Source organism: Papio anubis, chromosome 13 (genome assembly GCF_008728515.1).
Source record: "Papio anubis isolate 15944 chromosome 13, Panubis1.0, whole genome shotgun sequence".
Classification (NCBI taxonomy): Eukaryota; Metazoa; Chordata; class Mammalia; order Primates; family Cercopithecidae; genus Papio; species Papio anubis.
In genome coordinates, this window is record NC_044988.1 from 81743855 (window position 1) to 81769785 (window position 25931).

A 25931-nucleotide genomic window follows, 5' to 3' on the forward strand; every position below is an offset into this window, starting at 1 on the left:
GCTTGAACCCGGGAGGCGGAGGTTACAATGAGCCGAGATCCGTGCCACTGCACTCCAGCGTGGGCGAGAGCGAGACTCCGTCTCAAAAAACAAAACAAAAACAAAGGGGAACTTACAACTACATAAGCCATCTCCAGGCTAGTTTCTTTAACGAGTCTTCATATAATAATCTCCTCAGGGTCCTGTTTTATCCCTACAAAATACAAAACAGTTCCTCGTGTCTTCCTTCAAATATACTACAGTCTTTAGCTCATCAGGGTAGCTGAGTTAATCCAAGGCGTAATCCCAAAAGCGAAACTGAATGTCAGAATCGATCTCATCTCAACACTCATTCCAGAAGTAAAAACTTCTTCTGCAAGTTCAGCTTTTGACTATGAATTCTTCAGCGCGACTTCTGCAGAGAGCTCTGTTCCAAGAAGCTGGCGGCTTAACACAAACTGTCTACTCATGCATAAGGTGAGGCTGGCTTGGGTCCAGATTCGGCGGTAGAGTGGAAAAGTTACGCCGGCCGACTTTAACCACAAAGGCAATTTCTGCCCAGGGCTAGCGTTCCCAGAGGGGCCCGAGGGCGCGCCAGGCTCGGGTGCAGGGGCAAGAAGACCCAGAGCTAAAGCACCCCCGGAGGGCCCGCCGAGGAGAGGGCGGGCTCAGGGCTCAGAGACCCTCCCAGCTCGGAGCCAGCGCTGGAACACGATAGCGCGAGGAGAAACCCCTAGAGACGGCAAAAAGGCGAACGTAGCGGATGACGCTGCCCAGACGTTAGGCGCCGACGGGAGCCTGATTGTCACCGTAGGACCAGCGAGGGGGCGGGGCGGAGCTGTGCCTCAAAGCGCCTGCGCGGAGAGCCCCCTCTCAGGGACCAGGCTGGGAGGCGAGGAAAAGGAACGTGGGGCGCGGGAGGTCCACTGCATACGCAGGCGCACTCGGCGATCCCGGCTTTTCGGCGCACCCGTTCCAGCACAGGCCTTGGGGCGGGGCCTCGGGTGCAGGGGCGGGGCCGGGGCGGGGATAAATGCGGAGGGACTGTCCGGCTTTCGCTCTCAGCTCGCAGCCGCCGCAGTGGCCACCACCTCCTCTGATCTACTAAAGTCATGTTACCCAACACCGGGTAAGGGGGTCGGGGCGGCGCGGGGAGAGACCCGGTCGGGCGAAGGGCGCGTCTCGGGAGGGCCGCCGCTAATCTCCCGGGCTGGCCGGCCCGGCGGTGGGAAGTCAAGGATGCTGCCTGGGCACGCTCTAAGCTCTGGTCCGCGCTGGGCGCTGTGCACCGAGAATCTGCGGTAACGCGTGAAAAGGAACACAAAGTTTTGTGTTACAGGGTGGCAGCAGTGTAGAAACCTCTTCCACTGGTAAAGGGCCGAGGGTAAGTCACCCTGCCGCCCGCAGTGCTGGCCCTCCCTGAATTTAGCAGGAGTGCATGCCTGGCCGAATGCGTACGAGTTCTAGGTGAAAGGTCGCAGGAGCAGCTCCAGAGTTTAAATGTAGAGTTTTCACTGTTCCTGACGCTCAATTCTAGAGTAATAATGGAGTGTTTAAAAACTGATTTCCAAATTAGAAACATAAACCGATCTTAAAACATGGGTATCTTTTAGGGATTTTTTTCACCTTAAAAAATTGTGTTAAAATACGTATAAAATTTGCCATCTTAACCATTTTTTAAGTGTACACTTTAGTAGTGTTAAGTAGATTCATATCGTTGTGCAGTCAATCTCCAGAACTTTTTTCATCTGCAAGCTGAAACTCTACCCATTAAACAACCCCTCTTCCCCACCTCCGCTCATCCATTGGCAACCACCATTCTACTTTCTGGTTTATGTAAGGTCTGGGTATCTTGAGTTGAGTGACGTGTTGTCAGATTTTGTGATTTGCCTGAAACATGCAGGCATATAGCCAAAGACTTAAAACAGTTCAAAGAATATAGGGTAAAAAGTGAGTCTCCCCATCCGTAAAATCTAGTCCCCCAGTTACTTATGTTATGTTTCTGTTTCGTGCATGTATAAACATATTTTGTATACATCCAGACCCCCCCCCCACACAGTAAGTGGCCACAGACACATTATTCCTCTTTCCTTAAAAGTAGCGGTGCAAATTCTATTCTTGGTCTTGCTACTTTTAGTTGGTATGTCTTGGGACATTCTTTTTTTTTTTTTTTTAAAGACAAGGTCTCCCATGTTGCCCAGACTGGCCTCTAGCCTCGAACCCCCAGGCTGATGTTCCTTCCTTCTTAGCCTCTGGAGTACTTGGGATTACAGGCATGCACCACTGTGCCCAGGGACAAACATTTTTGGTACATGCAGATCTTCCGCCTCCTTTTTTTTTTTTTCTTTTGAGACAGAGTATCAGCTCTTTCCTCCTGTGGCTGGAAGGGAAGGGCGGATCTCGCTCACTGCAACCCTCCGCCTCCCCGGGTTCAAGCTGCATTCTCCTGCCTCAGCCTCCTAGTAGCTGGGACTCACACAGGCTGCCACCACGCCATGTTAATTTTTTGTATTTTTAGTAGAGACGGGTTTCACCATGTTAGCCAGGATGGTCTCATTTCCTGACCTCGCGGATCCGGCCCTCACTGGCCTCCCAAAGTGCTGGGATTACAGGTGTGCTTCACCGCACCTGGCCCCTCCCTTCCTTTTTTTTTTTCCGACAGAGTCTCAGCTTCTGTCAGCCTCTGTGACTGGGAGTGTAGTGGCTTATCTCGCTCACTGCGGGTAAGCTCCGCCTCCCCGGGTTCACGCTTATTCTCCTGCCTCAGCCTCCCCGAGAAGCTGGGACTACAGGCGCTGCCACTCACCAGGCTAATTTTTTGTATTTTTAGTAGAGACGGGGTTTCACCGTGTTCACCAGGATGGTCTTGATCTCCTGACCTCGTGATCCGCCCACCTGGGCCTCCCAAAGTGCTGGGATTACAGGCGTGAGCCACCGTGCCCGGCTACCCCTCCTCCTTTTTAATGGTTGCGTAATATTCTGTAACAGCCTGAGTATCCATTATGCAAAATGCTTGGTTCCAGAAGTGTTTTGGATTTCAGATTTGGTTTGCTCAACCTGTATATGAATATACCTTTGTTTATTTAACCTGTTCCCTATTGTTGGATACTAGACTGTTTCCAGTTTTTTGGATACTCTTTTTGCTTCCATGATTATACTTATATTTCTCTATTTGCATATATGTAAGTGTATATGTAGGGATAAACTCCTGGAAGTGAAATTGCTGGATCGAAGAGTAGATGTGGCTGACACAGTGGCTCACGCCTGTAGTCCCAGTACTTTGGGAGGCCGAGGTGGGCAGATCACTTGAGGTCAAGAGTTCGAGACCAGCCTGGCCAACATGGTGAAACCCTGTCTCCACTAAAACTACAAAATTACAAAAATTACAGATACAAAAATTAGCTGGGCCTGGTGGCGGGCACCTGTAATCCCAGCTACTCAGGAGGCTGAGGCAGGAGAACCGCTTGAACCTGGGAGGCGGAGGTGGCAGTAAACCAAGATCATGCGACTGCCCTGCCCTCCACCCTGGGTGAAAGAGTGAGACTCTGTCTCAAAAAGAAAAAAGAGTAAATGCACTTTATATTTTGATAGATATTGCCAGATGACCCTCCAGAAGGGTTGCACACCCAAAAGGATAAATGAGACCCCCTAATCCCACATGCTGGCTAACTGCAAAATAGTTAATGATGAAAATCTAATTAGAGAAAAAAGTGTCACCTCATTATTGTTAAATTTTGCATTTATTTTATCACAAGTGTGGATTTTGATCTCTTTGTATATTTAAACCAGGGACAATTTGATCCCCAGAGGACATTTGGTAATATCTGAGGACATTTTTGATAGTCACAATTGAACGGGGATGCTAATGCCATCTTGTGAGTAGAGTACAGGGATGCTGGTACACATCCTACAATGCACAAGCATTCCCTACAACAAATAATTATGTAGTCCAAGAGGTCAGTCGTGCAGAGGTTGAGAAACCCTGGTTTAAAGCCATCTATGTATCTTTATATTTGTCTGGCTTAACAAACGGGGTTTTTGATTAATCTCTGAGGGCTCTGTGTATTTTAAAAATTTGTCTTTTATCATGTTACAAATATTTTCCAGTTTTTCATGTTGCATCTGGACTTTGATTATACTGTTTATTTAACATGGAGAAACGTGTTTTTGTAAAGCAAGAGTTATCAGTCTCTTAAGGCTTTTGCATTTTTGTGAGAAGCCTTTGAGTTAAACCAAGATCTTTCTTTCTTTCTTTCTCTTTTTTTTTTTTTTTAGATGGAGGCTTGCTCTGTTGCCCAGGCTTGAGTGCAGTGGTGCGATCTTGTTTCACTGCATCCTCTGCCTCCCAGGTTCAAGTGATTCTCCTGCCTCAGCCTCCCAGGTTCAAGTGATTCTCCTGCCTCAGCCTCCCAGGTTCAAGTGATTCTCCTGCCGCAGCCTCCCAAGTAGCTGGGATTACAGGCGCACACCGCCATGCCTGGCTAATTTTTATATTTTTAGTAGAGTCAGGGTTTCACCATGTTGGCCAGGTTGGTCTCAAACTCCAGACCTCAAGTAATCATCCTGACTCGGCCTCCCAAAATGCTAGGATTAGAGGTGTGAACCACTGTGCCTGGGCAGATCTTTCTATAATTAGTTTCCTTCTAATATTTTTATGGTTTTATATGTTTATATTTTTCAAATATATTTCTATTGTATGTATTTTTTGTACTCAGATTTTTTTATCCCCCTGGGATTTGTTTCAGGAAGTGAGTTAGGAAGCCTACTTGATTTTTCCTCAGATGGCTGCTCAGTTGTCCTAGCAGCATTGACTTAATAGTTAATCTTTTTTCTTCCGTTCGAAATTCTACCTCTGTCGTATATTAAATTCTTGTACATGTAGAGGTCTGTTTCTGGACTTTCTGCTCTGCTACTTTAGTCTGTATTCATGTACCAGTACCAAACTGTTTAATTAATTAATTAATTGAGACAGGGTCTCACTCTGTCACCCAGGCTGGGGTGCATTGGCACTATCATAGGTCACTGCAGCCTTGATCTCCTGGGCTTAAGCAGTCCTCCCAGCTCATCTTCACAATTAGCTGGGACTAGAGACATGCGCCATAATGCCTGGCTATTTAAAACAAATTTTTTTGTAGAGGAGTCTCACTTTGTGGCCCAGGCTGGTCTCAAACTCCTGGGCTCAAGTGATCCTCCGGCCTCAGCCCCCGAAGTGCTAGGATTACAGATGTGAGCCACTCTACCCAGCCCAAACTATTTTAATTGTTTTAGTTTTATAAAATGTTTTAATATGTGGGAAAGCTAGTTCCCACCACATTTGGATTATTTTTCAGAATTTTCCTGGTTATACTTGGGTATTTATTTTTCCAAATGAACCTTAGAATAATTTGTATAGTTTTTTGGAAACAATTGTTCTTCCTTTTTAAAACAAACATTTCAGCACTTTTACCTGATTTTGGGGTACCAGAGAATTTTAGTAAATCAAACTGTAAGTTAGCTCTGCATTAATAGGTTTTAGCCATCTATCAATAATACTAAGAAATTTGGAGCCTTCTTTGAAGTGCTCTTGCCTTCCATATTCTGGTACTAATGCTTTGGAGCTGGAGGGCTTCCTTACTGGCACAGATCGGGCTTATGTTTGCTTTTTTTTCTGCCAATGCCAAAGACTCTGAGTGAGGAAGAAAATGCCCTTTCTCCTACTGGGAATCAATCCAGCTATACTCAAGGCAAAGAGGTATGGCTTTTTCACAGCAATAGTTGGGACATTTTCTTGTAAATACTTACATTAAAAATCACTTTAACCTGTGGTCCCAGCTACTTGGGAGGCTGAGGTGAGAGAATCACTTGAGTCCAGGAGGTTGAGGCTGCCGTGAGCTGTTGAGGCTGTTGTGGTAAACTGAGGACCAGAGAGACCGATATTGGGAAGACAGGAGGATGTTTATTTAAGGTACGCACCGGCTCAGTGGATTCACGTCCAAAAAGCTGAGCCTTGAACAAAAACAGATTTTAGCTTATACAGACCAGCATACAAGAGCAAAACAAAGGCAGTAAATTTTACAGTGACAAGTCAGGTAATCCATAGCATAACTGCTGACCTGGCACTAACCTGTGGCCTTGCATAGCTAGTGGCCTAGCAGCTACATTGAAAAAACAGGAACTTTGCAAATCTTACTTAAATACAAGCATTGGCAAACATAGTCATAACTGATAGTACAGGAGAGACAGTAAAGGAAATAGTTTTTCTTCTTTTAACCTTGCTCAGGGGTGTTTGGAGCTCATTTCTGCAGGCTAGGTCACCATGACCTGTCTATAGCCTTGCTTGCAGTAGTGAAAAACTTGTGTTTTTCACTTAACCCTTACTTTCCTTGGAGTGAATAAATGCAATATTTATTTTTCTTTAAATTTCTCCCTCAAGGCGACAGAGCAAGACTGTCAAAAGAAAAACACAATGACAACAAAACCACTTTAATATTTTGTGTATACTGCCTTTTGTATAAAAAAAGGAAGGGATAATTTTTCACATACATGGAGTGTGATATCTGTATATATATGTATGTTTGCTTATCTTTGAAAAAAGTACAAAAATGATAGGCCAGAAATTAATGAAGCTAGTCACCTAGAGGTAAGAGATCAGACTTCTTTTTTAAAAGTTTTTAAGTTTCATTTATTTATTTATTTATTTATTTTTGAGATGGAGTCTTGCTCTGTCGCCCAGGCTGGAGTACAGTGGCGTGATCTAGGCTCACTGCAACCTCTGCCTCTTGGGTTCAAGCGATTCTCCTGCCTCAGCCTCCGGAGTAGCTGGAATTACAGGTGTGCACCACACACCTGGCTAATTTTTTTTTTTTTTTTTTTTTAAGACGGAGTCTTGCGCTGTCGCCCAGGCTGCACCTCCAGGGTTCAAGCAATTCTCCTGCTTCAGCCTCCCGAGTAGCTGAGATTACAGGTGCCTGCCACCATGCCTGGCTGGTGTGTGTGTGTGTGTGTGTGTGTGTGTGTGTGTGTTTAGTAGAGACAGGGTTTCACCATGTTGGTCAGGCTGGTCTCCAACTCCTGACCTCGTGATCCACCTGCCTCAATCTCCCAAAGTGCTGGGATTACAGGCATAAGCCACCGCGCCTGGTCAATTTTTGTATTTTTTTAGTAGAGACGGAGTTTCGCCACGAAACTCGTCTCGAGCTGACCTCAGGTGATCTGCCTACCTCGGCCTCCCAAAGTGCTGGGATTACAGGCGTGAGCCACTGCACCTGGCCTTAATTCTTTTTTAACCCCACAAGTATTATTTTATTATTATTATTATTATTGTTATTATTATTTTTTTGAGACGGAGTCTCGCTCTGTTGCCCAGGCTGGAGTGCAGTGGCCGGATCTCAGCTCACTGCAAGCTCCGCCTCCCAGGTGTACGCCATTCTCCTGCCTCAGCCTCCCGAGTAGCTCGGACTACAGGCGCCCGCCACCACGCCCGGCTAGTTTTTTGTATTTTTTTAGTAGAGACGGGCTTTCACCGTGTTAGCCAGGATGGTCTCGATCTCCTGACCTCGTGATCCGCCCGTCTCGGCCTCCCAAAGTGCTGGGATTACAGGCTTGAGCCACCGCTCCCGGCTGTATTATTTTATTATTATTTTATTATTATTGTACTCTTTCTAAAAAAGATTTCTGTACTTATTTACCAATATCTTTGGTTTTCCTATTTTCTTGAATTTCAGACCTTCCATGTGGAAACACTTTTCTTCTGACTGAAGTGTAACCTTTAGTAAATAAGGTGTAAGACAGAATGAAAAACTATTTGGATTATAATGAAATAAAGAATGCTGTAGTTATTTGCCGATGATGTAATTATCCTGCACAGGAAACCAAAATAACGTAAAACTGAATTGTTATAATTAATAAAAGTTTAAGAAAATTGCTATATATAAAAGTCAACAAATAAAAATAATTTTGAGCTTAGCATGGTGGCTTACGCCTATAATCCCAACATTTTGAGAGGCCAAGGTGGGAGGATCGCTTGAGCCCAGGTGTTCAAGACCACCCTGGGCAACATAGAAAGACTCTGTCTCTACCAAAAAAAAAAAAAAAATCAAGCATAGTGATGCACACCTGTGATCCTAGTTATTCAGGAAGCTTAGGTAGGAGGATTAGTTGAGCTAGGGAGGTCAAGTCTGCAGTAATCTGTGATTGTGCCATTGCACACTAGCCTGGGCGACAAAGGGAGACTCTCTCAAAAAATAATAGTAAGTTAGATTTCTACACAAGCAAAAATCTGCAAGAAGTATATAGTACATAGCAATAAAAATGAGAAGTTCAAAATCCCAGATATGGACTCCACTACAGGACAAATTATGTATATTCTTCAGCAAATAAATGGCATAAAGAGTGGAAGGGAAGCTGGCACTGATTAAAAGAGAAACTCTTAAGGTATAACAACCAAATGTAATGTGGGGTACTTATTGGTTCCTGATTTGATCAGGCCAACCACAAAAAAACCTGAGATAATTATAAAAGTTTGAACATAGACAGATATTGGGTGATATTGAGAAATTATTGTTAATTTTCTTAGGTATAATAATGACATTAGTGTTTTAAAAGTTTTTATCTGTTAGAAAAGTAAATACTGAAGTATTCATAGGTGAAAGTACATACCCTCTGGGATTTGGTTTCTTTTCTTTTCTTTTTTTTTTTTTTGAAACAGGGTCTCACTCTGTGGTTCAGGCTGGAGTGCAGTGGTGTGATACCAGCTGACTGCAACCTCCGTGTTGTGGTCCCAGGTGATCCTCCTACCTCAGCTTCCTGAGTAGTTGGGACTACGGGTGCATACCACATGCCTGGCTAATTTTTCTATTTTTTAGTAGAGATGAGGTTTCTCCATGTTGCCCAGGCTGGACTCAAACTCCAGGGCTAAAGCGATCTGCCCACCTCCGCCTCCCAAAGTGCTGAGATTATAGGCATGAACCACCATGCTACCCGGGATTTGCTCTCTGATGATTGCTTTCACAATTTAGTTGTTGGATAAACATGGAAGCTTATTATACTCTTTTCTGGTTTTTTGAATGTATTTGAAAATTCCATAATAAAAAGAGTCTTTGTTTTTGCACTGATTGTTTATTGGTTGCAAGGGAAGGAATAGTAACTGTGCAGTGGAGAAATATGGTAACACTATGGATAGATGATAAAAATTAACATTATAAAGTGAGTACAGATGGACGTTGTATGCTGCCCTATGGGATATACTGAGGAAAACACAGTATCACATGTTCTGGTTGGAAATGCATAACCGGAATCTAATCATGAAGAAATATCAGTTGAATCCAAAATGAGCATTCAGCCAGGGGTGGTGGCTCATGCTTGTAATCCCAGCACTTAGCAAGGCCAAGGCAGGAGAATCGTTTGAGCCCAATTGTTCAAGACCAGGCTGGCCAACAAAGTAGGACCCTGTCTCTACAAAAAATAAAAAAAATTAGCCGGGCTTGATGATGCGTGCCTGTAGTCCCAGCTACTCAGGAGACTGAGTAGGAGACTTGCTTGAGTCCAGGAGGTCAAGGCTGCAGTGAGCCCTGATCGCACCACTGGACTTCAGCCTTGGTGACAGACAAGACCCTGTCTCAAAAAACAAACAAACGAACAAACAAACAAAAAGCCAGGTGCTGTGGCTCACGCCTGTCATCCTAGCACTTTGGGAGACTGAGGCAGGCAGATCACGAGGTTAGGAGTTCAAGACCAGCCTGACCAACATGGTGAAACCCCATCTGTACTAAAAACAGAAAAATTAGCTGGGCATGGTGGCACGTGCCTGTAATCCCAGCTACTCAGGAGGCTGAGGCTGGAGAATCACTTGAACCTGGGAGGTGGAGGTTGTAGTGAGCCGAGATCGCGCCACTGCACTCCAGCCTGGGAGACAGAGCTAGACTCTGTCTCAAAAAAAAAAAAATAGGCCAGGTGTGGTGGCTCACAGCTGTAATCCCAGCACTTTGGGAGCCTAGGCCAGTGGATCACAAGGTCAGGAGTCCAAGACCCTAGTGAAACCCCGTCACTGCTAAAAATATAAAAAATTAGCCAGGTGTGGTGGTGCATGCCTGCAATCCCAGCTACTCAGGAGGCTGAGGCAGGAGAATTGCTTGAACCTGGGAGGTGGAGGTTGCAGTGAGCTGAGATTGTGCCACTGCACTCCATCCTGGGTGACAGAGTGTGACTCCATCTTGGAAAAGAAAAAAACTAAGGATCATTGTATTTTTAAAAAAGGAGTGCAGACTGTATTTTTCAAAAGGTCAATATCATAAAAGACAGAAGAGGCTGCAAAAATGTTCTAGATTAAAGGAGACTAAAGAGATATGTCAATTAAAAGCACTACCCTGAACTGGGTCCTGTAGTGGAAGGAAAAAATGCTCTAAAGGGCATTATTGAATCAACTGACAAAATTAAAATACTATGAAAGTAGATACATAAGAGACCAAGCTTTGATGTATTCAGATCACCTTTTTTTTTTTTTTTTTTTTTTGAGACAGGGTCAGTCTCTGTTTCCCAGGCTAGAGTACAGTAGTATAATCATGGCTCACTGCAGCCTTGACCTTTGGGCTCAAAAAATCTTCCTGACTGAGCCTCCCGAGTAGCTGGGACTATAGGCGTGCACCGCCACACATAGCTAATTTTTTAATTTTGTAGAGACAGGGTCTCAGTATGTTGCCCTGGCTGGTTTCGACTTCTGGGCTCAAGTGATCCCCCTGTCTTGGTCTCCCAAACTGCTGGGATTATAGGCATGAGCCACTGCACCTGGCCTCAAATCACTTTTAAGTGTTTTGGAGAAAATAAGATATAAAGAAGGAGAAAGGGAGAAGGAGAGAAAATGAGCACAAATGCTAAATCATTGGGGTAAAATATTAACCATATATGTATCTGGGTGAAGGATATGTGAGTATTTTTTGGTACTACTATTATTCTTGCAACTTTTCTTTAAGTTTGAATTATTTACAAATAAAAAGTTGGAAAAAGTTAAAAATAATGGAGTACCTAGGAATAAAGCCAACAAAAGATGTATAATACCTTTCTGTAGGAAATTATATAATAGTGAAAAACAGAAAGACCTAAATAAACAGGGAGTTATACCATGTTCATGGATTAGAACACTCACTGTCACAAAGATGTCAATTCTTTCCACTTTGAATTATAGACTTATTATAATTTCTATCAAAATCTCAACTGATTTCACTTGATCAGTTAGATAATGAGATTCTAAAATATATGTGGGCCAGGCACAGTGGCTTATGCCTGTAATTCTAGCACTTTGGGAAGCTGATGCCAGTGGATCACTTGAGGTCAGGAATTTGAGACCAGCTTGGCCAACATGGCAAAACCCTGTCTCTACTAAAAATACAAAAAATAGCTAGTCACGGTGGCGTGTACCTGTAGTCCCAGCTACTCAGGAGGCTGAGGCAGGAGAATCACTTGAACCCAGGAGGCTGAAGTTGCAGTGAGCTGAGATCACACCACTGCACTCCAACCTGGGCGACGGAGCGAGACTCTGTCTCTAAATAAATAAATAAAGTAAAAATTAAAGTAAAATATATGTGGAAAAGCAGAGGTCCAAATATAGACAAGAAACTCTTGAAGAAGAATAAATTGGAATTATTTGCCTTATCAATTATTAAGACTGATAAAACTGTTTTAATTAAGGCAGTGTGGTCATGTAGATTAGTGGAACAGAATAGAGAGTCCAAAAGCAGATATATATATTTATGGACATTCAGTTTGTGACAGAGTTGATATGAAGAGCTGTGAGAAAGATGGGTATTTCAGACTTGGACAGTTGGTTATCTATGTGGGAAAAAATGTATTAGTCCCCTACCTCCGTTTATACACACAAATTAATTCCAGGTAGATTAAAGACCAAACTTATTAATTTATCTGTTTAGAGACAGGGTCTCGCTCTGTCACCAAGCTGGAGTGCAGTGACACGATCATGGCTCACTGCAGCCTCAACCTCCTGGGCTCAAGCAATCCTCTCACTTCAGCCTCCTGTGTAGCTGGGACTACAGGTGCACACCACTACACTGGGCTAATTTTTTTATTTTTTGTAGAGACAGGGTCTCACCATGTTGCCCAGGTTAGTCTTGTACTCCTGGGCTCAATCGATCCTCCCATCACGGCCTCCCAAAGTACTGGGATTATAGGTCTGAGCTACCACACAAGGTAGCTCAAGACCAAACTTTAAAAGGTAAACCATGAAACTTTTGAAATACAAATTAATACACTTATAGGAAAAAAAGAATTTCTTAAGATTCCCAAAGCCCGGGCCATAAAAGAAAAGAATTATACATTCCTTAATATTAATGAATTTTCTAGGCCGGATGCAGTGACTCACACCTGTAATCCCATCACTTTGGGAGGCCAAGGTGGGCAGATCACTTGAGGTCAGGAGTTCAAGACCAGCCTGGCCAACATGGTGAAACCCTGTCTCTACTAAAAATACAAAAAATTAGCCAGGTGTGATGGCACATGCCTGTAATCTCAACTATTTGGGAGGCTGAGGCAGGAGAATCACTTGAATCCAGGAGACAGAGGTTGCAGTGAGCTGAGATCGCGCCACTGCACTTCAGTCTGGGTGACAGAGTAAGACTCCATTTAAAAAAAAAAAAAAAAAGATTTTTCTATAATCCCAGTGCTTTGCGAGGCTGAGGCAGGAGAATTGCTTGAGGCCAGGAGTTAAAGATGAGCCTGGGCAACATAGCAAGACCCTGTCCCCCTCAAAAAATAAAAAAATTAAATTAAGCAGGCATGTTGGTGTGTACGTGTAGTTCCAGCTACTTGGGAGGCTGAGACAGGAGGATTGCATAATCCCAGGAGTAGGAGGTTATAGTGAGTTATGATTGAGCCACTGCACTTCAACCTGGGTGACACAGCAAGACCCTGTCTCCAATGATAAAAGAATTTCTGCTCATCAGAAGACACTATAGGCCGGGTGCGGTGGCTCAAGCCTGTAATCCCAGCACTTTGGGAGGCCGAGGCGGGCGGATCACGAGGTCAGGAGATCGAGACCATGCTGGCTAACACGGTGAAACCCCGTCTCTACTAAAAAATACAAAAAACTAGCCGGGCGAGGTGGCAGGCGCCTGTAATCCCACCTACTCGGGAGGCTGAGGCAGGAGAATGGCATAAACCCGGGAGGCGGAGCTTGCAGTGAGCTGAGATCTGGCCACTGCACTCCAGCCTGGGCGACAGGGTGAGACTCCGTCGCAAAAAAAAAAAAAAAAACTATAAAAATAGTGAAAGAGCAAGCCACAAATGAAAAGATACTGAAATGTATGTAATTTATAGACTTGTATGACTCAATAAGAAAAAAGTTAACCTTATTTATAGAAAAATGGGCAAAACTGGCCAGGCTTGGTGGCTCACACCTGTAATCCCAGCACTTTGGGAGGTGGAGGCAGGTGGATCACCTTGAGGTCAGGAGTTCGAGACCAGCCTGACCAAAATGCAGAAACCCCCATCTCTACTAAAAGTACAAAATCAGCTGGGTGTGGCGGCGCATCCCTGTAATCCCAACTACTTGGGAGGCTGAGGCACGAGAATCACTTGAACCCAGGAGGCGGAGGTTGCAGTGAGCCAAGATTACACCATTGTACTGCAGCCTGGGTAACAAGAGCGAAACTCTGTCTCAAAGGAAAAAAAAAGAAAAAGAAAAATGGGCAAAACCAATTAATAGGAACTTTGCAAGAGAAGGAACACAAGTGACCATTAACATGGGAACAAAAATGTATTCCACCTCATTAGTAACTGGGGAAGTGCAAATGAAAATTGCATTGGGATATCATTTCATAATACAGAATTGGCAAAAAAATTTTAAGGTCAGATATTACCAAGTGTTGGGGAGGTTGTGGAGCTACAGGAACTCTTATACTCATTCACTGCTGTTGGTAAGAATATTATCCTCTTTGGGCCAGGTGCAGTGGCTCACGCCTGTAATCCCAGCACTTTGGGAGGCCGAGGTAGGCGGATCATGAGGTCAGGAGATCAAGACCATCCTGGCCAACATGGTGAAACCCCATCTCTACTAAAAATACAAAAATTAGCTGGGCGTGGTGGCATGCGCCTGTAGTCCCAGCTACTTGGGAGGCTGAGGCAGGAGAAATGCTTGAACCCGGGAGGCAGAGGTTGTGATGAGCCAAGATCGCGCCACTGCACTCCAGCCTGGTGACAGAGTGAGACTCAGTCTCAAAATAATAATAAATAAATAAATAAATAAATAAATAAATAAATAAATAAAACAGAACCACAAACTGGATGGCTTAAAACAAATGGATGCTCTCACTGTTCTGGAAGCTAGAATTCTGAAACCAAGGTGTCAGCAGGCCTGCGCTGTTGCAGTTCTAGGAAGAATCCTTCTTTGCTTCTTCCCAGCTTCTGAGGGTGGCCAGCGATCCTTCTGTTTGGGCCTTACAGCTGCATGCCTCCAGACTCTCTGCCTTTGTCATCATACATTCTCTGTGTGTCTGTCTTTACAGAGTCTTCCCTCTCAGAAGGACGCCTGTCCGATTGGAGTAAGGGCCCACCCTACTCCAATATGACTTCATTTTAACTAATTACGTCTTCAGCAATCCTGGTTCCAACTAAGGTCACCTTCTAAAGTTAGGACTTCCACTTGCTTTTTAGGGGACACAATTCAATCAATAACAGGGAGATAAGGCCGGGGTTATCTTCCTGTTATTGATTGATAACATCCCTTGCTATTATCTTAATTTTTATTCTTTTATTCTTTTTTAATGAGTTTACTAGGAAATTATTTTAGATGTCTCCTTCTCACTTAGCAAGTGAGTAAATAAAAAGTTTAAATGAACTTAATTTAATGTTTATAAGCCCAGCACTTAGGGAGGCCAAAGCAGGAGGATCGCTTGAGCCCAGTTCAAGACCAACCTGGGTGACACAGTGAGACACTGTTTCTACAAAAAATTTAAAATTTTCCAGGTGTGGTCGTACACGCCTGTAGTCCCAGCTACTTAGCTGGTGAGGCAGAAGGATCACTTAAGGCCAGAGGCAGAGGTTGCAGTGAGCCATGATCACACCACGGCACTCCAGACTGGACGACAAATAAACAAACAAAAAAAGTAGCAGAAGGATAATGTTTTATCTAATTAGGATTCAAAATTAGCATTCCTTATCATCAAATTGATCGCAAATGCTCATCTGTAGCAATCAATCTTAGCTCCAGGGCCATACACAAACGGGTGGTGGGTCAGATTTGGCCTGGGGCCATAATTTGCAGACTGTTGATTTAGACTCAGACCTAGGTACTAGGAATAATGAAAAAACAAGGGAATGAATAATAACATTTAAGGTAGTTTTCGTTCTGTGGGGTGGGGGAAGGAAGGAGGATAGAGTTGGAGAGGAATATACAGGTGGCTTCTGGGGTCTTGGTAATATTCTATTTCTTGCCTTGATACTACTGTTCATTTTAATTTTGTTCATTAAACAATACACATTGTTTTACAGGCTTTTTATATGTGTGCTGTATTTCACGAAAAATAATTTCAACCTCTCTGACTCCTCCCCACTTCTCCACCCTCCCTCCTTCTTACCAAACCAATTATTCCTTATTTTAGTTATTTTTTTTATTTTTTATTTTTTATTTGTTTTTGAGATGGAGTCTCGCTGTGTCGCCCAGGCTGGAGTGCAGTGGCCTGATCTCAGCTCATTGCAAGCTCCGCCTCCCGGGTTTTTACGCCATTCTCCTGCCTCAGCCTCCCGAGTAGCTGGGACTACAGGCGCCCACCACCTCGCCCGGATAGTTTTTTGTATTTTTTAGTAGAGACGAGGTTTCACCGTGTTAGCCAGGATGGTCTCGAACTCCTGACCTCGTGATCCGCCTGTCTCGGCCTCCCAAAGTGCTGGGATTACAGGCTTGAGCCACCGCGCCCGGCAATTATTCCTTATTTTAAAACTGCTTCCCACTTTTACCTCTGATCTCTTCTGGAGTGTAATCCTCTGGGTTGTGCAAGAGCTTTATGTTCTTTTATTAACAAACCTGTTAATCTATTACCAATCTCAGGTCATCCCTTTTTCTTTGTCGTTGTTGCTTTTGCTCTTCTCTCTCCATTCTTTTCCTTAAGCAGACTTTTAAATTTGCCCTTAGAAAGTAAAAAAGAAAGTGGGTTTCCCTTGCTGTTATCTTACTTTATTTTCTTCTTTTAGTTTTTCTTTTATGAGTTTACTAGGAAATTCTTTTAGATGTCTCCGTTTCACTTAGCAACTGAGTAAGCAGAAAGTTTAAGTGAACTTAATGAAATGGTGGGAGGCCAGGGTGGGAGGATCACATAAGGCCAGGAGTTTGAGACCTGCCAGGGTAACATACCAAGCCCCTGTCTCACAAACAGTTTTAAAAAGTAGTTGGGTATGGTGATGTGCGCCTGTAGTCCCAGCTGCTTGTGAGGCTGAGATGGGAAGATCACTTAGGCCCAGGAATTCAAGGCTGCAGTGAGCCATGGTTGTGCCACTGTACTCCAGCCTGGGTAACAGAGCTGTCTGGAAAAGAAAAAAAAAAAAAAAAAAGCACGTAGGAGTTCAAGGCCAGCCTGGGTAAGATGGTGAGACCCCATTTCCATTTAAAAAAACAAAAACAAAAAACAGGCTGGCCGGGTGCGGTGGCTCACACCTGTAATCTCAGCACTTTGGGAGGCCGAGGCGGGTGGATCATGAGGTCAGGGGTTCAAGACCAGCCTGGCCAACATGGTGAAACCTCATCTCTGCTAGAAATACAAAAATTAGCTGGGCATGGTGGTGCACACCTGTAGTCCCAGCTACTCGGGAGGCTGAAGCAGGAGAATTGCTTGAACCTGGGAGGCAGAGGTTGCAGTGAGCTGAGATCGCGCCATTGCACTCCAGCCTGGGCGACAGAGCGAGACTCCATCTCAAAAAACACACACACACAGAGCACACACACAAAAATAATGAAATGGGCACAGGGACCTGTCAGTACATTTGAATCAGAATATTTCAGATCAACCTGCAGCAATTTGTGAGACTTCTCGGTTTGTTTATTTAACAGCTCTTTTGAGATGTGATTCACGTACCACACTATTCACTCATTTAAAATATGCAATTCATTGGCTGTTAATATATTCACAGAGTTGTGCAGCCATCACCACAGTCAATTTTAAAACCTTTTAATCATCCCAGAAAGAAACCCCTCAACCCTCCGTTGTCAGCCTCCAACCCCTCCCACTTCCAGCTCGAGGTAACCTCTGATCTTTGTGTCTCCAAAGGTTTGCCTATTCTGGACATTTCATGTAAATGGCATCACCTGTGGTCCTTCATGACTGGCTTCTTCCACTTAGCAGAATGTTTTTGGTTCATCCATGTTGTGGTTTATAGCAGTACTTTATTTCTGAACATTATTTCATTGTATGCATGGCTACACCACATTCTGCTTATCTGTTCATCAGCTGATGGACATGTGGGTTGTTGCCACCCTGGCTATTATGAGCGTTCGTTGAACAATTGTTTGTTTTTAGATAATTTCTTTTAAGTGGCATTTAGTCATTGTGGAAAATTTGAAAAATATTAAAGAATATAAAGAATATGATAAAATTTACTCATAATCCCGCCACTCAAAAAAAAAAGCTTTATTGACATGTTTTCTGTGGGAAAAAAATGCACGTTTATATAATTTGTTTTATAATTCTTCATTTCTCTTGAAGATTTGCTTTGCATTTGAACAGGTTTTGTTTGCCAAATCACAGCAAGACTGGCCAGCTGCAGTTGTCGTAAATAATTTATAAGTCATTGTGCAGTGGGAGTACAGTGGAGTTATCTGCCATCAGATGGGCATGGGGAGGGTTTAGAGAAAATTTCAGAGGAGGAAACATATATTATAAAAATATGTATGAGGTTCTGATACCCATCAGTAAATAAAATATTGGGTCTTCTAATAAAGTCATTTTGTTCTGTTGTAGGAGGCTGGCAGGATGTACAGTCTTTATCACAGGTGCAAGCCGTGGCATTGGCAAAGCTATTGCATTGAAAGCAGCAAAGGATGGAGCAAATATTGTTATTGCCGCAAAGACCGCCCAGCCACATCCAAAACTTCTAGGCACAATCTATACTGCTGCTGAAGAAAGTGAGTGTGACAGTGCCATTTGATAAAATGTCTTTCTAGTGGTTTCAATACATAGAGAATTTGCTGGAGAGTTTAGATAAAGCTATTTGAAAGCTACCCTGAAAATAATTGTATCTAGTGAAAGAAGTATTTATGTTGTCACCTTGGGGCAGTGCTTCTTACCATTTTTCTCCTCTAGCACTTTTTTTTTTTTTTTTGAGACGGAGTCTCGCTCTGTCGCCCAGGCGGGAGTGCAGTGGCCGGATCTCAGCTCACTGCAAGCTCCACCTCCCGGGTTTACGCCATTCTCCTGCCTCAGCCTCCCGAGTAGCTGGGACTACAGGCGCCCGCCACCTCGCCCGGCTAGTTTTTTTGTATTTTTTTAGTAGAGACGGGGTTTCACCGTGCTAGCCAGGATGGTCTCGATCTCCTGACCTCGTGATCCGCCCGTCTTGGCCTCCCAAAGTGCTGGGATTACAGGCTTGAGCCACCGCGCCCGGCCTCCTCTAGCACTTTTAAGCAATGTGAGAGATTCCATTTAAAAATCTTATTTCATGGCCTGGCGTGGTGACTCACACCTGTAATTTCAGCACTTTGGGAGGCTGAGGCGGGTGGATCACCTGAAGTCAGGAGTTCGAGACCAGCCTGGCCTACATGGCAGAAACCCCATCTCTACTAAAAATACAAAAATTAGCTGGGTGGGGTGGTGCACATCTGTAATTCCAGCTACTCGGGAGGCTGAGGCAGGAGAATCACTTGAACCTGGGAGGCGGAGGTTGCAGTGAGCCAAGATCATGCCACTGCACTCCAGCCCGGGTGACAGAGTGAGACTCTGTCTCTAAAAAAAAAAAAAAAATCTTGTTACATGAGGGCAGTGGTTCTTGGATGGGAGGGGGAGTGGGGAAGTAGAGTGGAGAGAATTTGATTGGCGAGTGGCATGAACTCTTTGAAAAAGCTTTATGTGTTATTTATTCTCTGCACAATTTGCAAGTCATCATTTTAATACTTTTAGTTGACAAATGATTATCACATACTTCTATTTAAGGCATGGTGCTAGGCACAGAGCCAGGAGAGAGGGCTTAAAAATTCAACTTCAGTTGACATTGCTAGTTTTGTTAGTCATGTTCAGAGCACTGTGGTTATGTTAGAGGAATGCATGTGAAGTGTTTATGAGTGAAATGATGTCAGGGATTTGCTTTAAAACACACCAGCAAAAAATAAAATAGGGGAAAGGAAAGATAAACATATTAACTGACAAAACTAACAATCATTGAAGATAGGTGATGGGTTCCTATTAGTTTATTATAGCATCTTTACATTTTTGTATACTTTAGAATATTTCCACAATAAAAAGTTTTTTAAAATTACTTTCAACTGGGTGAGGTGACTCATGCCGGTAATCCCAGCACTTTGGGAGGCTAAGGCCGGTGGATCACTTGAGGTCAGGAGTTCCAGACCAGCCTGGGCAACATGGCAAAACCGCGGCTCTACAAAAAACAGAAAAATTAGCCTGGCATGGTGGTGCACGCCCGTAGTCCCAGCTACTTGGAAAGCTGAGGTGGGAGGATCCCTTGAGCCCAGGAGATTGAGGCTGCAGGGAGCCATGTTTGTGCCACTGCACCCAAGCCTGGGCAAGAGAGTGAGACCCTGTCTGAAAAATGAAAACAAACAACAACAACAAAAAACTTCCTTTTTTTAGCTTTTTAAAAACAGTTACAAAGAAACCGCCACCAAACCTTCGTTTTTGTTTTATAATAGTGTTGGCCTAGCTAGTCTGTCCTACTATATGGCAGAGTCACTGGTGGTAAGATAGAGTTATTTATATTGATTTTCCAAACACAGGGTACTTATTTCTTTTGACCGTGATATCGGAATCAAAGGTATAATATTTAAATGCTTTAACGCTTTTTCGTTTTGTATCCTTTATATAAGTTGAAGCAGTTGGAGGGAAGGCCTTGCCGTGTATCGTTGATGTGAGAGATGAACAGCAGATCAGTGATGCAGTGCAGAAAGCCGTCAAGAAATTTGGAGGTAACAACTTCATTCTGAAAAAATTATTGAATATTGGTAAAATAAAGGTATAACTATAATGTTAATTTAAAAATTTGTTTTGATTCTTGAATTTTCTGAGTCGTTGGAGAAATAATGTATTCGTTCACGCAGAACATGGTTTAAAAGCATCTGATGAGGCTGGGCGCGGTGGCTCACACCTGTAATTGCAGCACTTCAGGAGGCCGAGGCAGGCAGGTCACTTGAGGTCAGGAGTTTGAGACCTGACCTGGTCAACATGGTGAAACCCCGTCTCCACTAAAAATACAAAAATTAGCTGAGCATGGTGGTGTACGCCTATAATCCCAGCTACTCAGGAGACTGTGATGGGAGAATTGCTTGAACCTGGGAGGTGGAGGTTGCAGTGAGCTGAGATTGCACCACTGCATTCCAGCCTGGGTGACAGAGTAAGACTCCATCTCAAAAAAAAGAAAAGGAAAAAAAGTGTAGAATGATAGACTGTGGAGACTGGGAAGAAAGAAGGGATGGAAGAGGGGTGGATGAAGAGAAATTACTTAATGGATACAATGTTTGCTGTTTGGGTGATGGATACCCTACAATCCTAGACACTTCACAATCTATGCATGTGAGAAAATTGCACTTGTACCTTATACATTTATTTTTGGAAAAATTCTTCTTTTATGTGGTTAAATCTCATCTTCACAAAGTCAGTTCCCTCACCATGCCAACTAATCAGAAGTATATTTTTCTTTCTCTGATTTCTTTTTTTCTTTTCTTTTCTTTCTTTTTTTTTTTGAGACTGAGTCTTGCTCTTGTCACCCAGACTGGAGTGCAGTGGCATAATCTTGGCTTACTGCAACCTCTGCCTCCCAGGTTCAAGCAATTCTCCTGCCTCAGCCTCCTGAGTAGCTGGGATTACAGGTGCCCGCCACCACGCCTGGCTAATTTTTGTATATTTAGTAGAGACAGGTTTCTCCACATTGGCCAGGCTGGTCTCGAACTCCTGACCTCATGGTCCACCCACTTCAGTCTCCCAAAGTGCTGGGGTTACAGGCGTGAGCCACCATGCCCGGCCTCTCTGATTTTTTAAAACATTCCTTTGATCCTTACCTTGTACTATTTTAGATCTTAGTATTTCTTTTAGTATTTCTTTTCAACAATTAGTTGAAAAGTTCCTAGAAGAGAGGTGTTGGGGATTGAGCTAAGGCTTTCATGGTATTGTAGTAGTGCACCGAGGCATGTCCAAATCCTGCCTAAACCATTACCACTCTCCCCACTAATGTTCTGGAGGACGATGTGTACATGTGAGGGACAATGGCCAGTGGAAAATGAGGTAATGCTTCAGTGTTAGCAAGGCTGTACTTATAATCCCAGTACAGAGTGCTGTGGGGTGCTGGACTGAAGCACGAACTTTGGCTCAAGTGGGGCCTCTTCCCTTAAATCCAAAATCTTACCCCTAGCTGGCAGCCTTTCCCAAAGAAATGTGAATGCCTGTGTCAGAAGAGGAGAGAAAATGCAAAATGATGTTTGTCCAACTGATAGGACCCTAATTGTGAAATGTGCCACACTCAACTGCAGGATATTTTATCTAAAATGACTTCACCTAGTAGTAAAAGTGGCTAACTAGTGCCACTTAGGATTTGATGTAATTACTTTATCCACTAATTTTTGGGGAGGAACTAAGGGGAGAAAGCTGACTTTTCAATTCTCCCATATTCATTCAGTTTTAGTTCTTTTTTTTTTTTTTTTTTAAACAGGGTCTCACTCTGTCACCCAGACTGGTGTGCAGTGGCATGATTGTGGCTCACCGCAGGCTTGGCCTCATGGGCTCAGGTGATCCTCCAACCTCAGCCTCCCGAAAGGCTGGGACTATAGGCGCCCACCACCAGGCCTAGCTAATTTTTGTATTTTTAGTAGAGATGGGGTTTCACCATGTTGGCCAGTCTGGTCTCAAACTCCTGACCTCAAGGGATCCACCCGCCTCAGCTTCCCAAAGTGCTGGGGTTACAGGCATGAGCCATTGTCCCTAGGCTTGCGTTTATTATTTAACTTTTAAAAATTGTGGTAAAATACACATAACATAAAATTTACCATCCTATTTTTCAGTGTACAGTTCAGTGACGTCCAAGTTTATTATATTGTTACACAACTATCATTAAGTGCACCTTACAAAGAATAATGAAGACCAGATAGAAACAAATAAAAAATGTTTGACATAGTTTTTGTATTTTACCATTTTCCTTTAATGTTATTTCACTAAGCATATAACTGTAAACAAAACTTGTTGCTTATAGGTGGAAGCTAGATAGAATTTGCAGAAATAGTAGTTACTTTGGTTTATTTTGTGTGTGTGTGTGTATGAGTCACTAAAACAAAATTGATCCACTTTGATGATTTGCCTGGGATTGAAACAGTAGGTCTTTCTCTTTTCCCAGTTCTCAGGACCAGAAAGGAGCCTTTCCCTTTAAGTGAGGGGCCTTGGGGGAAGGGAGACTACTATGCTTGGAAGGAGGACAGGCCTTTGAAACTTCATGCTAGAGAGGAAGGAAGACTTTAAGGAATTTGATCCAAGGTTTATGGAGACAGGGAGGGACAACCAGGAGGTAAGAGAACAGATAAGAGTGGAAGCTACAAACCACCAAAGACTAAGCCTCCTTTTAGTTTCATGTGGAGCTCTGGCAATTGGCTATGTCTCCATTGTGCTAGAGACAATCATGCAGGTGCTATTTTGAAACAGCTACCAGTCTTGCATTGGTAGTGTTCAGTCATATTATCTAAAAGACGTACAGCCACGCATTGCTTAATGATGGGGATATGTTCTGAGAAAGGCATTATTAGGTGATTTTATGATCGTGTGAATGTAGAGTGTAATTACAGAAACCTAGATAGTCTAGCTGACCACATACCTAGGCTGTATGGCATAGCCTATTGCTTCCAGGCTATAAGCCTGTATAACATGTTACTGTACTGACTACTGTAGGCGTTTGTAACCCAACAGTAAGTATGTATCTGAACATATTTAGACAGAAAAAAGATAAAATAAAAATATAGTGTTACCATCTTAAGGGACCATGTTGCATATATATGGTCCATTGTTGACTGAGATGTTAGGTGTGGTACATGACTGTATTTGTGAATCAACTGAGAGTTCAGAAGAGAGTAAATGCTTTTTTGGTGTGTGATAAAAAGTCTTACATTAAAAGGAAATTGATTTTTCAATTTTGAAAACAGGAATTGATATTCTGGTAAATAATGCCAGTGCCATTAGCTTGACCAACACACTGGACACACCTACTAAGAGAGTGGATCTGATGATGAACGTGAACACCAGAGGCACCTACCTTACGTAAGTTTGCAAGAAGAGTTGTGGGGGAGGATGTTGTGGTGTTCTCTCAGGGAACTTACTTAGTTGTAAACAGATTTGAGTCAAATTAACAGTGTAGTTCAAAATCTAGTCAATCCTTATAAAGGCCTAAAAGTCCTTCATTCGGTCAATAGTATTATATTTTATTTTATTATTTTTTTGTATATATTTTTTTGAGATGGAGTTTCGTTCTTGTTGCCCAGGCTGGAGTGCAGTGGCACGATCTCAGCTCCCTGCAACCTCTGCCTCCCAGGTTCAAGCGATTCTCCTGCCTCAGCCTCCCGAGTAGCTGGGATTACAGGCGCCCACCACCATACCCAGCCAATTTTTTGTATTTTTAGTAGAGACAGGGTTTCACCATGTTGGCCAGGCTGGTCTTGAACTCCTGACCTCAGGTGATCCACCCACCTTGGCCTCCTAAAGTGCTGGGATTACAGGCATGAGCCACCACACCCAGCCCAATAGTATTTTAAATAGCTTTATTTGGAGCTCCTTGTCTCTATGAATTTAGGAAAGACTAAAGTAGGCTGAGTGCGGTGGCTCACACCTGTAATTTCCACACTTTGGGTGAGGGGAGGATTATTGGAGACCAGGAGATCGAGACTGAGATGCACAAGATGGCAAGACGCTGTCTCTACCAAAAAAATTTTTTTAAATCAGGCAGGCATAGTGGTGTGTGCCTACTGAGACCGTGGTGGTGGTCTCATTTACTCAGGAGGCTGAGGCAAGAGGATCCCTTGAGCCCAGGAGTTTGAGGCTGCAGTGAGCTGTGATCATGCCACTGCACTCCAGCCTGGACAGAGAAAGACTCTGTCTCCAAATTAAAAAAAAGGACTAAAGTGTAGCTCAAGCATTTTCTCAAATATTTGCATGTGTAAATACTTACATGTATACTCTGTCTTTCATAGGACACAGTCCTTTCATAGAACTGTTTCTGATTACTGAAGCCAGCAATAGTCTTCTTCCTCTGAAAAAGAACTGGAGTTAAATTTAAAAAAAAAAAAAAAGACTTAGGTTTTAGTTATTTAAATAACAGTAAGGTCATTCTCATTATGAATCACACTTTATTGTAACCAATAAAAAGGCTAACACTTTTTTGGGCTTTGCTGGGGAAATGTAGAATATCAAATGAAAGAACATAGTCCTGATCTGTTCTGGATTCATCAGACAACCCGTCTTATTGTCCATTTATTTATTTGTTTATTTACCCTCTGATTCTATCATTTTCCATGTGAGTATCAGGAGACATCAGGGTAGAACTTGCTTCTGTGCCTTACGTGTATCTTATTACACACAGAACAGGTGGTTAGGAGCTCAGACTTTGGAATAAGACTGCTTGGATTCAAATCTTAACACTCACCCTTCATGACTTTCTATTTTGTGACCTTGGACAAGTAACTTAACTTCTTGCAGATTCAGTTTCTTTACTTTTAAAATGGCAATAATAAAGTAGAATGTTATAGGGTTGGTCATGAGGGTTAAATATCTAAGTTATTAAGTTAGAGTCCTGAATTTTTCCCTCAGGTATGTTCTGTTGGGTCTGCAAAACTTGGCCCAGACAGTGTTAAAACAAAATTATTTTCATGAGTTACCTACATTCAAAGTTTTATTAGTTAGGGCCAGGCAGGGCGGCTCATGCTTGGAATCCCAGCACTTTGGGAGACTGAGCCAGGCGGGTCACTTGAGCCCGGGAGTTCAAAACCAGCCTAGACAACATGGCAAAACCCTGTCTCTACAAAAAATAGAAAAATTAGCTGGGGATGGTGGCACATGTGCCTGTAGTCCCAGCTACTCAGGAAGCTGAAGTGGGGGGATTGCCTGAATCTGGGAGGTGGACGTTGCTGTGAGCTGAGATCACGCTACTGCACTCCAGCCTGGGTGACAGAGCGAGACCCTGTCTCAAAAACTTTATTGGTTGCTTATGTTGAAAAAACTAGAAGATTTATGTAAAAGTCCAGATTGCTAGCTTTTCTTGAAATGTTAGAAGATCTGGCCATAGAGAAGCATTACCACATGGCAATATTGCTGTAGCTGAGTGGCAGGGTATCAACTACCTCATTAGATGGGGCCAGAGCTCTGTTGTCTTCTGGATGCTGAGGACAGGCTAACAAGTTATATCATTGTGTTTACACTGTTGTTTTTTCTTATATGAAAGAGGAAAGTGAAATATTTCTCATAGCCACATCTTTCTCTGAAGTAGGAAAATGAGACTTATGCCAAGAGGGCCGTATATTCAAGTAAAATGGGTGAAAGCTTACTTGTTTGTAGATATGAGGCATATTTCTACAAATTCACTATGTAAGGTATGTCTCTATTGAATGAAACCATATTGAACCCAACCATAGCAAGAATTATGGCAACTGGCTGGGCATGGTGGCTTTTAATCCCAGCACTTTGGGAGGCCAGCGCAGGCAGATCACCTGAGGTCAGGAGTTTAAGACCAGCCAGGCCAACATGGTAGAAACCCTGTCTCTACTAAAAATACAAAAAATTAGCCGGGCA

General features: G+C 43.2%; 1 protein-coding gene across 2 annotated transcripts in view; it reads left to right on the plus strand.

Annotated features, from left to right (window-relative positions):
* The first annotated feature begins 831 nt into the window (after positions 1-831).
* Positions 832-25931, plus strand: part of HSDL2 (hydroxysteroid dehydrogenase like 2) — an 83451-nt gene continuing 58351 nt past the window's right edge. For both annotated transcript variants that reach the window (XM_003911357.5, XM_009188275.4), the window contains exons 1-4: positions 832-1108; positions 17913-18076; positions 19988-20086; positions 23297-23411. In XM_003911357.5, the coding sequence (XP_003911406.2) occupies positions 1092-1108; positions 17913-18076; positions 19988-20086; positions 23297-23411 (395 nt within the window). In that variant the 5' untranslated portion in view covers positions 832-1091. The remainder of the gene's footprint in view (positions 1109-17912; positions 18077-19987; positions 20087-23296; positions 23412-25931) is intronic.